A 12,674-nucleotide genomic window follows, 5' to 3' on the forward strand; every position below is an offset into this window, starting at 1 on the left:
CCACTTAGCGTAAAGACCAAACATGATCACAATCAAGCCAATGTACAGTGTACAAATACAGGAGTAAGGGAATAATGTTTAGTGCAAGATAAAGTCCAGTAAAGTTCAATTAAGATCAATGAGGCAGATGGGAGGTCAGGACCGCTCCCGCTTGTTTAAGGTCCCCCCCCCCCCCCCAACACCGTGCTTCTTCCCCCCCGGCCTCGAGTTAAACTCTACCCCCCCTCACATGGTTACGGTGGACAATCGGCAATGACAGACATCATTCCCAACCCCCGTGCTCCGTTATTGAGAGGTTTTTACTGTATTGTTACGTATAGAACAAATCTACATTCTTTATATTTCTTTATTCCAGATCCCTGCGTTAATTCCTTGAACCTTACCTCATCTTCCGACACCGCAGATGAGCTTACTCCCTCTGTAAGAGCAACAGCAAAATGTGTCAACTTACACTGAATACAGTAGTGCTGAACGTGACTCCAAGTTAAACTACTCTCCTCTGCCGGCACGTGATTCATATCCCTCCATTCCCTGCATCTCCATGTGCCCATCTAAAACCCTGTTAAACACCACTATCTGGAACCACCACCACCACCCCTGGCAGCGCGTTCCAGGCACCCACCACCCTTTGTGTAAACAACTATCCCGCACATCTTTAAACCTTGCCCCTCTCATCTTAAAGCTGTGCGCTCGAATATTTGAAATTTCCACCCTCGGGAAAAGGTTCTTACTATCTATGCCTATCTTTGCCTCCCATCATTTTATATAGTTCCATCTGGTCTTTCCTCAACCTCTGACACTCCAGAAAAAAACCAATCCAAGTTTGTCCAACCTCTCCCTGGAGCCAATACTCTCTACACCGTCCCCTCACACATTCCTGGGGTCAGACACAGAGTGAAGCTCCCTCTACACTGCCACGTACACCCAAACCCTCTGACATATTAGGGTCATGGAGACACAGGCCCTTCGGCCCATCTCACCCGCGCCAACCAAACATCGTGTGACTTGGTGTGTAATCCTTTTCCAACTCTGCATTGGATGGGAATCTTTCTGATCTGTGTTCGTGCAAACTCTCCTCGGTCAGCACGCGGTCGATGGGCCGAGGGGCCTCCCTCTGTGCCATGAGGTACAGATACCGTTTCCCCATGGCAGTCAGCCCATCACTCTCAGTGGAATTGCCAGCGGGGCCAATCCGCTGAGTCCTCTCTCCCCCCCCCGATCCCTGCGCTCACCTGAATCTGAGACGATCTTCATTTTGCTCTGGGGAGTGAAGGGAACACAGGGAGTTAGTCACGGCGGGAGGGAGGACAGGGTGCGGGTACCGTGGAAAATACCACCCCCCTCTGCCCTCACCTTCATCATCCAGCACCGTGAGAGAACAAACCACATCCAGTGGGGGGCTTCGGGCAAAGGGATAGAGGAGGTTCAGACTACCTCTCCCCCACCCTCCCCACACCATCTCCCCCCTCCATCCCTCCCTCTACCACACTCCCTCCCTCCCACCACAGAAATCAGAGGTGCAAAGGGACTTGGGAGTGCTGGTGCAGGATTCCCAAAAGGTCATCTGCAAGTCGAATTGGTAGTAAAGAATGCAAACGCAATGCTAGTATTTATTTCAAGAGGGTTAGAATACAAAAACAGGGATGTAGTGCTGAGGCTCTATAAGGTGCTGGGCAGGCGCATTTGTGAGTATTGTGAGCAATTTTATGCACCATATCTGAGGAAGGATGATGCTGGCCATGGAGAAGGTCCAGAGGAGGGTCGAATCCTAGAATGATCCCAGGAATGAGTAGGTTAACATATGATGAGCGTTGGACGGCACTGGGCCTGTACTCGCTGGAGTTTAGAAGAATGAGGGGAGACCTCATTGAAACATACAGAATAGTGAAAGGCTTGGATAGAGTGGATGTGGAGTGGATGCTTCCACTAGTGGGAGAGTCTAGGACTAGAGGTCATAGCCTCAGAATTAACGGACATTCCTTCAGGAAGAAGATGAGGAGGAATTTCTTTAATCAGAGGGTGGTAAATTTGTGAAGTTTGCCACAGAAGGCAATTGATATTTTATATTTTTAAGGCAGAGATAGATAGATTCTTGATTAGTACGGGTGTCAGGGTTTCATTCCAAAGAGGAAGAAAGATTCCAAGGGGAGTAAGGGGCGACCGTGGCTGACAAGGGAAGTCAGGGACAGTATAAAAATAAAAGAGAAGAAGTACAGCATAGCAAAGATGAGCGGGAAGCAAGAGAATTGTTTAAAGAGCAACAGAAGACAACTTTAAAGACAATACGGGGAGAAAAGATGAGGTACGAAGGTAAGCTAGCCAAGAATATAAAGAAGGATACTAAAAGCTTCTTTAGGTATGTGAAGAGGAAACAATTAGTTAAGACCAAAGTTTGACCCTTGAAGAATGAAAAAGGTGAATTTATTATGGGGAACAAGGAAATGGCAGTTGAGTTGAACAGGTACTTCGGATCCGTCTTCACTATGGAGGACACAATCTTCCTGATGTACTAGTGGCCAGAGGATCTGGAGTGACGCAGGAACTGAAGGAAATCCACATTAGGCAGGAAATGACGGTCTGCATCCCAGGGTACTGGCTCTAGAAATTGTGGATGCATTGGTGATCATTTTCCAATGTTCTATAGATTCAGGATCAGTTCCTGTGGATCGGAGGGTAGCTAATGTTATCCCATTTTTTAAGAAAGGCGAGAGAGACAAAACAGGGAATTATAGACCAGTTAGCCTGACATCGGTGGTGGGGAAGATGCTGGAGTCAATCATAAAAGATGAAATAGCGGCACATTTGGATAGCAGTAACAGGATTGGTCCAAGTCAGCATGGATTTATGAAGGGGAAATCATGCTTGACTAATCTTCCGGATTTTTTTGTGAATGTAACTAGGAAAATGGACAAGGGAGAGCCAGTGGATGTAGACATGGCTGACATGGAAAAAAATTGGTTGGCAGATAGGAAACAAAGATTAACGGGTCCCTTTCAGAATGGCATGGAATAGTGAGGTACCGGAAGGCTCGGTGCTGGGACCGCAGCTATTTACCTATATACATCAATGATTTAGATGAAGGGATTCAAAGTAACATTAGCAAATTTGCAGATGACACAAAGCTGGGTGGCAGTGTGAACTGTGAGGGGGATGCTATGAGAATGCATGGTGACTTGGACAGGTTGGGTGAGTGGGCAGATGCATGGCAGATGCAGTTTAATGCGGATAAACGTGAGGTTATCCATTTAGGTAGCAAAAACAGGAAGGCAGATTATTATCTAAATGGTGTCAAATTGGGAAAAGGGGAAGTACAACGGGATCTGGGGATCCTTGCTCATCAGTCAATGAAAGTAAGCACACAGGTACAGCAGGCAGTGAAGAAAGCGAATGGTATGTTGGCCTTCATAACAAGAGGGGTTGAGTATAGGAGCAAAGATGTCCTTCTGCAGTTGTACAGGGCCCTAATGAGACCACACCTGGAGTATTGTGTGCAGTTTTGGTCCCCTAATTTGTGGAAGGGCATTCTTGCTACTGAGGGGGTGCAGCGTAGGTTTACAAGGTTAATTCCCGGGATGGCAGGACTGTCATATGCTGAGAGAATGGAGCAGCTGAGCTTGTATATTCTGGAATTTAGAAGGATGAGAGGGTATCTTATTGAAACATATAAGATTATTAATGGTTTGGACACGCTAGAGGCAGGAAACATGTTCCCGATGTTGGAGGAGTCCAGAACCAGGGGCCACAGTTTAAGAATAAGGGGTAAGGCATTTAGAACAGAGATGAGGAAACACTTTTTTTACACAGAGAGTTGTGAGTCTGTGGAATTATCTGCCTCAAGAGGGCAGTGGAGGCCGGTTCTCTGGATACTTTCAAGAGAGCTTGATAGGGCTCTTAAAGATAGCGGAGTCAAGGGATTTGGGAAGGAGGCAGGAACGGGGTACTGATGATCAGCAATGATCACATTGAATGGTGGCTCGAAGGGCCAAATGGGCTACTCCTGCACCTATTGTCTATTGTCAGGGGAGAAGGCAGGAGAATGGGGTTAGGAGAGAGAGAGAGATCAGCAATGATTGAATGGTGGAGTAGACTTGAAGGGTTGAGTGGCCTAATTCTACTATCACTCATGACCTCCCCATTCCCCTTGCCCTCTCATCCTACCCCCTCTGTCCCCTCCTCCTCGTTCCCCATCCCGCATTCTTCCCGTTCACCCCTCCCCCCCTTCCCTCCCTGCTCCTCTTTCCCCTCCTCCCCCTCCCACACCCTTCCCTCCTTGCTTTCCCTCCCCAACCCTCCAAGTCCACCGCCCTCCCCTACCCCCTCACCTCTCTCCTGCCCCTCCCTCCCTCCATCACACTCCTTCCCCGTATCCCTTTGCCTCTCCGCTCTCCCCATCCCACATACTTCCCATTCACCCCTACTCACGGCCCCTCCCGCAACCTCCCCTCCCCCTCCCTGCCCCTCCCACAGAGGTGGCGAAAGTGGGATAAACTAGAGCGAGTGTGAACTGGTGATCGATGGCCGGCGTGGACTCGGTGAGCCGAAGGACCTGTTTCCATGCTGTGTATGTATGTATGGATGAATGAATCAGATACCCAAGCTTGGTAGACGCGTGGTGGACAGGTTATCCCTGGCCTGTGGGGCTCGAGAGGTCCACACACACACACACCCCAGGGTTCCCTGTCTCCGAGCTCACCTTGAAAGAAGCTGGGATCTTTATCGGCTTCATTGGGTATTTACGATTTTTCTTGGCCTTTTTTCGGAGAATCATTTTGTTCTCATAAATATTCAGAAAGAGAGGCTGCACGATATCCTTCTACACAAAGAGGACAAGCACAAATTAAAGACCTGTTGTCCTCCAGCGCCGCGTAACTCTTTCCTCTCCAATGGGCGAAGAAGGTCCTGATTGCCGCCCTGACCCTTTGCCTTGAGCCCGTGACCCTGGTTCCGCGCATCACCCGTCCCCCACGGCTCCCCTGACAAGTACGGGCACAATTTCATTGAGATCGCATGCCATCCTTCTGGTCACTGGAGATCCCTGGGGTCTTCGCCAAGCATCTTCATGGAGAAGAGCTTCACCTCCTCCCCAAACACCATCCATCTCCCCAGCTCAAAACCAGAGCTAATCAGCTGCTGCCCCCCCCCCCCCCATCGTTACTGGATCCTCCACTTTCTGACCCAAAGGCCACAATCAGTGAGGAGAGGTGACAACACTTGCTCCACAATGCTGCCCCTCCAACACGACGGCACTCCCTCGGTACCGCCCCTCCCACGGCTCCCTTTTAGAGAGGGACTTCGCGCTGGCCACTGGCACCCTGGGGCGTTTCAGGGACAGCTGGGCACTGCAGAAGGTGGAATGCACCCTTAATAAGGATGGTAAGTGATATTGTAGTATAATAGTATATTTAGTATCGAAGAATCTTTGTTTGACTTTGTTTTATGGCGGTGGGGTTTGTTTTGATTTATTTTGTACCGTACATATCATTGTAAATAATTGAGTTTTGATACACAAGAAAAAAAACAGTGCGACACTCCCTCAGTACTGCCCTTCCCACAGGGTGGCTCCTGCCCCTTCTGCAGGGTTACTTCTGTCCCCCGGGTGGTACTTGTGAGGGACTGGGCGCTGTCCACGGGCGCCCTGGGGGATTTCCGGGACTGTTGGGCACCGCCTGGGGTGGAGGTCATCCTCAGTAAAGATGGTGATATCATTGAACAGGAGTTTATTTAGTATATTTGTTTGACTTTTATGATGGTGGTGGGTTTTCTTTTTGTTTTATTTTGTACCGTAAATATTATTGTTAATCGTTGATTAGATTATTTTTTGGTAATATAAAAATAATTAACTCGCCCCCTCAGGGGGTGGTCCCGGGGCAGGGGGGAGTGTGGACGTACCGAGTTCAGGCTGAAGGTCCTGGCTCGCTCAGGGTTGGCGATGAAGAACCGGTCCAATTTCAGACCTGCCGACGGGAAAGAAAACAAATGTGTGGGTGATGGGCAGATGGATGGGTCTTCCACCTGCCCCCCCCCCCCCCCCCCATCTCCTCACGCATTCCCCCCACCGTCTCCCCACTCCCTCTTCTCCCCAACTCCCATCTCCCATCCCCTCGTCCACCATTTCCATTTTCATCCCCCCTCTTCCCCATTCCCCCATTTGTCCTCCCTCCAGCTTTACACCACCTCATATTCCGCCTGGGTAGCTTACACACCAACGGTGTGAACGTTGAATGAAAACATTTAATCTAATACCACCCCCTACGCTCCTCTTTCACCGTACCCCCACCCCAAGCCCCACACTGGAGTTCACCCAACTCTCCCACCATCTCCACCCCCTCCCCCCCCCTGTCTCTCCTCCTTTCCCTTCCTCCGTACACTCACCTCCCATCCCCTATTTCCCTTTTATCCCCCTCTTTCCCCTCCCCATCCCCATCCACCCTGTATCCACCTATCACCCGCCGGGCTTTGTCCCGCCCCCACCTCTCTTTTCCAGCTTTCTCCCCCCTACTCCATCAGTCTGAAGAAGGGTCCCGGCACAAAACGTCATCTGTCCATTCCCTCCAGCACTTTGTGTTTTGCTCAGGACTCCTTGTGTGGCCTCTGCACATTCCAGTCCCTACCCACTGGTATAAACATTGATTTCTCTAACTTCAAGTAACCCCTTGCATCCCCTCCCTCTCAGTCCCTCCCCCACCCTAGTCGTTGTACTAGTTTCACTGTCGTCCTGCTGGGTTCCACAGTTTGTATCAATTGTTATCACCTTCCCCACTGCCAACAATGGACCATTGTGGGCTCCACCTTTCCATGATCATCGTTGCTGGCCTTGATCTGCATTTTTGCATATCTTTCATTCATTTGTTCTATGTACCTTTTCATAACTCTCCCGTCCCCTCTCCCCTGACGCTCGCTTTGGAGAAAGGTCTCGACCCGAAACGTCACCCATTCCTTCTCTCCAGAGATGCTGCCTGTCCCGCTGAGCTACTCCAGCTTCTTGTGTCCCTACCTCTTCTCGCCAGCTCGAATCTGTCGGCCAGGTTGACCACGGCGGCAATGGGGGCTCTGTTGATGGTGACCGCGGCTGGGCTGGGGTGCAGCTGCTTCTTGATGTCTTCCAGGGATGAAGCCCTGCTCTCCTCAACTGTGCCAACCTGCTCCAGACGCCGGGCAGGATGGGGAAGAATTAAAATCAATATCCCTTTTATCTCCCCCCCCCCCCCGCCTTTCCCCCTTCCACCCATTTGTCCCCCATTCCAGCTCGACACCACCTCATATTCCGCCTGGGTAGCTTACAATCCAACAGTGTGAACGTTGAATGAAACAATTATATTTAATACAACCCCCCACCAATTTCCCACGCACCACCCCAGTAGCACACACATCTCCCCCACTATCTCTCTCCTCCTTTCCCCTCCTCCCTACACTCATCTCTCATCCCCCATCTTACCTCCGTCTTTCCCCCTTCCTCCAGCTTTACCTTTCCCTCCACCTCTTCCCTCCTTACCTGACATTTTGTCTCCTTTTCATCTTCAGCATTTGTCATTAGTCCACCCATCTGCCAACCAACCACCCCCACCTGTATCCACCTATCACTCTCCAGGCTTGGTTCTGCCCCCACTTCTCTTTTCCAGCTTTTCCCCCTTGCCAGATCAGTCTGAGGGGTCCCGACCCAAAACATTGCCTGTCCATTCCCTTCACAGATGCTGCCTGACATGCTGAGTTCCTCCAGCACTTTGTGTTTTTCTCAAGATTCCAGCACCTGCAGTTCCTGGTGTCTCTAAATCCGTCATCCCTGGAGTCATTTTGGTGAATCCTTTCTGCAGCCTCTCCACAACTTTTACATTGTTCACCCCGACTGGATACAGTCCTCAGGTTGGAGCTGAACCAGTGGATTATAACCCAGAGTTTTAGTTTTAGTTTTGATAGATACAAAACGCTGGATTATCTCAGCGGGACAGGCAGCATCACTGGAGAGAAGGAATGCGTGACGTTTCAGTTTGAGACCCTTCTTCAGACTGTAAACGCCCCCACCTCTCACTTACAGCTCCCCCCCTTCTCCATCAGTCTGAAGAACGGTCCCAACCCAAAACGTAGCCTGTACATTCCCTCTACAGATGCTGCCTGACCCGCTGAGTTCCTCCAGCATTTTGTGTTTTGCTCATGTTAACTCAAGTCTCCTGCACTGACCTCGGTCTCACTGAGTTCTGCGAATTCGGCCATCGATGAAGTTTGGGGCACCTTGTCCAGATCAGTATGCGAGCTATCTTCTTGCAGGATGTCTCCACTTAACTCTAGAGACAGAGAGACAGCATTCTCATGTCAAGACGCCTGCTCCTTATTCCTACGGAATAATTGCTGGTACATTCTAAGGAACCCAGCCATATATTAGTGAAATATTAAGCTGCAAACTTAATTTTTTTTTTAGACACACACTCAGAAAAGCCACGGGTCAGACATAGAGTGAAGCACCCTCTACTCCGTCCCATCACACACTCCTGGGGTCAGAGAGAGGAGGAGCCGTTCTGATTGCCGGGAGGATTTGAAGCAACATTTTGGAAGGAGTCGTCGTGGAAGGGGAACAAAAGTAGTGAGACTTTGGAGCTCGGATCAGCACCAGACTCAGAGACTTTCTTTTAAAAAATGATTTCTTCAATCTGTGAGGAATTTGACTGTGTCTCTTTGAGAGTCGTAGGAGCGGCAGTGGCTGGCGGATTGCCAAGTCCATTTGGAAAAGTGGGAGCTGAGATTTGGATCATTGTTGTGGTTGTTTGCATCGTAAACCTCCCTCCCTCACCGATTTACCGAGCCCAGGTCGGCTGGTGAAGACGGGAGCCGTGTTTTTGGACCAGGGAAAACACCTTCGGAGCTGCAACTCCGATGGGGAAGATCGACACGGATATTCCTCGTTTATCTGGACAATACTGCTTTTGTTGCTTTTCTAGACACTCCTTAATTAGACCGTTCATTAAATGTCGGAATGCGCTGTTTACAGCAGCAAGATTTTGATTTATTAAGTAACGATGATGATTGTCGAGCCACTCCTCAGCGGACCTGCAGAACTACGCAGCTCCTGAGCCTCGACCATTGTTTGATGAGGCGTAAATATGGGGTTAAAACAAATTTACAAAATAATCAGACTTTTGAGGCCATTGTAGCCATGAAGGTCAGTGGGAAGTCTGTTGTCATCTTAAAGTCTGAAAAGATGGTGGCTCTTTGGGGGGGGGGGGGAATGCTCCTCCCGTTTTGGCTGCATTTCAGCCCGACAATTATGAATGTTTGCAAACTGCTAATTGGCAGTATTGGACTTTCCAGTACTGTAACTGTGATCATGTAAACTGGGAATGATGCGTTAGGGGGAGAAGGCAGGAGAATGGGATGAGGAGGGAGAGATAGATCAGCCATGATTGAATGGCATGATGTGCCGAATGGCCTAATTCTGCTGCTATCACATAACCTTATGACCTAAGATTTTGATTGATTAAATATTGATAACCTTTGTTAAGCACTGGTGATATTTGGTCACACATTACGGAGGGGGGAGGGAAAGTCACTGGGGGAGGATTCCCCCGGTCGGTTTGCTCCTGGGCCTGGCCATAGTGGCCATTCACGGGTCCAGGTGGCGGGCAGTCAAGGGTCCTGCCCGAGTCGACTGCCTGCCCCTCTTCCAGGTTTAATTCTCACGGGTCCCTGGAGAGGGAACACGCAGTGTCCACGGCAACTCTGGAGGCCTTCCATGAACGCTAGTCACCACGGGGGAGGGGGGTCCAGTACCTCGTGTGTACGATAATATTGTTGTAATTCGATCATTGATTGATCGATGTTTGTCAACTATTGGCAGTATTGATCGTTCCAGTGCTTATACTGCGATTATGAAGTAAAATGAATTAAAATCTGCTTGGTTTAATAAAAGAGGGAAAGACAGAAAGAGAAAGAAAGAAGGTGGAGGGGGCGGAGGAGAGGGAGGAAGAGGAGAGGCGCAGGGTGAGGGGGAGGGAGAGGGAGTGGGGGCAGGGGAGGGGGAGGGAGAGGGGGGGGGGTTCAGGGCGAGGGAGAGGGGAGGGAGAGGCGCAGGGTGAGGGGGAGGGACAGGGGCAGGGTGAGGGGGGGGGTTCAGGGCGAGGGGGAGGGGGCGGGAGAGGGGGGGTTCAGGGAGAGGTGTGAGGGGCAGGGCTAGGGGGAGGGTAAGGGGGCAGGGTGAGAGGGAGAGGGATGGAGAGTGGGAGGGTGAAGGGGAGGGCAAGGGAGAGGGTGAAGGAGAGGGAGGAAGGAAAGATGGAGGGGATGGGTTTACCTTCTGCCACCTGCTCTGGTTGTGCAGTGTCTGGTGATGCACTGGTTTCCATGGTGATGGTCTGAACTTCGCCCTGAGAAGAGTTCAGACGTCAACATATTTCATGTCTTTGTTGAGTCAAACATCGTGGAAACAGGTCCTTTGGCACACAGAGTCGGGTAGCACAGAGGCACAGCAGTAGAGTTGCTGCCTCACAGCGCCAGAAACCCGGGTACATCCTTACTGAGGAGTGGTGTCTGTGCGGAGTTTGTACGTTTTCCCTGCGACCGCGTGGGTTTTCTTCAAATGCTCTGGTTTCATCTCACATTCCAAAGACGTGCAAGTTTTTTGTAGGCTAATTGGTTTTGGTAAATTGTGAATTGTCCCCAGTGTGTGGGATAGTGTCAGTGTACGGGGATCGCTGGTCGGCGCGGACCCTTGGAGGTGTACAGCGGGGAACAACGCCCCTTTGCCCACTTTGTCCATGCCGACTCCCAAGTCAGAATTCCTGCCCGTCTTTGGGATGTGAGAGGAAACCGGAGCACCCGGAGGAACCTCATAAGGGGAGTGTGCAAGCCCCACGCGGACAGCACCCGAGGTCAGAATCGATCCCGGGTCTCTGGCGTTGTGAGGCAGCGGTTCTACCCGCTGCGCCACTGGGACGCCCTTTTGTGTCACCATAAACTCCCCAGAAATTCAAAAATGTCAACTATCGGGATGGCTTTTCGATGGAAAATCGGATAATTGTTGGTTCCCCAAAATGTTTAGCAAGAAGGTGTATTAAAAACAAATTGGGAGTCACAACTCTCACTCCCACCGTTCCCCAGGGAAGCCTTTCATCAAAGCTGGAACATGAAGACGTTTTGGTGCTCCATCTGCGCCCCTCTCCCAGTGTGACGCTCCCTCAGTACCTCCCCTCCCTCAGTACCTCCCCACCCTCAGTACCTGCCCCCTCCCTCAGTACCTCCCCTCCCTCAGTACCTCCCCTCCCTCAGTACCTCCCCTACCTCAGTACCTCCCCACCCTCAGTACCTGCCCCCTCCCTCAGTACCGCCCCTCCCTCAGTACCGCCCCTCCCTCAGTACCGCCCCTCCCTCAGTACCGCCCCTCCCTCATTACTTCCCCTCCCTCAGCACCTCCCCTCCCTCATTACCTCCCCACCCTCAGTACTTACAGAAACCTCTACGCTGGTGACCGCAACCTCTGCAGCGGGTAACAGCTCGGACGTGAATGATTGAATATCCGACAGTACATCATGAAAGATGAAGGGTGTCTGAAAGACAAAAGCAGCGGGCAGGTTACCAAGATAGACATGGTCGTAAAGACTTCCTGCCTCTAGGCCTTCATCAGACTGGGTCCCTCTTCATTCTCTCGTGATCTCCCAACATGACCTCCCTACTTCTATATTCAAATCTCTATTTGAATATAGAAGTAGGGAGGTCATGTTGGGAGATCACGAGAGAATGAAGAGGGACCCAGTGTGGGGGGGATTGCCGAGAACAAAGAGGGATGTTTGGGACTACATTGAACACATTGCAACTTTGTCCGTGCCCTCTAGGTGGCGACCCTTTGCATACTTTGTGTCTGGTAGTCAAAACAAATAATTTCACTGTGACAAGTTACAGTAAAGTATCATTCACTCATGTTATAGTTGTACAAGATATTGGTGAGGTCACATTTAGAGCACTGTGTACGGTTCTGGTCACGTTATTGGTAAGATGTTGTTAAGCTGGAAAGAGTGCAGGGATGATTTACGAGGATTCACAGTGTCTCTTGCCTAGAGTAGAGTCATCGAGAACCAGAGGACATACAGTGCCCTCCATAATGTCTGGGACAAAGACCCATCATTTATTTATTTGCCTCTCTACTCCACAATTTGAGATTTGTAATAGAAAAAAATCACGTGGTTAAAGTGCACATTGTCAGATTTTAATAAATGGCATTTTTATATATTTTGGTCTCACCATGTAGAAATCACAGCTGTGTTTATACATAGTCCCCCCATTTCAGGGCACCATAATGTTTGGGACACATGAGTTTGTAATTGCTCAGGTGTGTTTAATTGCCTCCTTAATGCAGGTATAAGAGAGCTCTCAGCACCTAGTCTTTCTTCCAATCTTTCCATCACCTTTGGAAACTTTTATTGCAGTTTATCAACATGAGGACCAAAGTTGTGCCAATGAAAGTCAAAGAAGCCATTATGAGACTGAGAAACAAGAATAAAACTGTTGGAGACATCAGCCAAACCTACACTGCATGATGCAAACCACTGGTTAACCACAAAAATAGGATGGCCAGGTTACAGTTTGCCAAGAAGTACTTAAAAGAGCAACCACAGTTCTGGAAAAGAGCCTTGTGGACAGATGAGACGGAGATTAACTTTTCAGAGCAAGAGCAAAGTATGGAGGAGAGAAGG

General features: G+C 50.0%; 1 protein-coding gene across 1 annotated transcript in view; it reads right to left on the reverse strand.

Annotated features, from left to right (window-relative positions):
• Positions 1-226: 226 nt before the first annotated feature.
• Positions 227-12,674, reverse strand: part of LOC116983278 — a 34,313-nt gene continuing 21,865 nt past the window's right edge. The window contains exons 14-20 of the mRNA XM_033036962.1: positions 11,433-11,531; positions 10,280-10,352; positions 8,176-8,279; positions 6,995-7,139; positions 5,890-5,954; positions 4,694-4,813; positions 227-1,260 (exon numbers count right to left, since the gene is read on the reverse strand). Coding sequence (XP_032892853.1) covers positions 1,153-1,260; positions 4,694-4,813; positions 5,890-5,954; positions 6,995-7,139; positions 8,176-8,279; positions 10,280-10,352; positions 11,433-11,531 — 714 coding nt within the window. The 3' untranslated portion in view covers positions 227-1,152. The remainder of the gene's footprint in view (positions 1,261-4,693; positions 4,814-5,889; positions 5,955-6,994; positions 7,140-8,175; positions 8,280-10,279; positions 10,353-11,432; positions 11,532-12,674) is intronic.

This window comes from Amblyraja radiata, chromosome 18, assembly GCF_010909765.2.
Source record: "Amblyraja radiata isolate CabotCenter1 chromosome 18, sAmbRad1.1.pri, whole genome shotgun sequence".
Taxonomy (NCBI): domain Eukaryota; kingdom Metazoa; phylum Chordata; class Chondrichthyes; order Rajiformes; family Rajidae; genus Amblyraja; species Amblyraja radiata.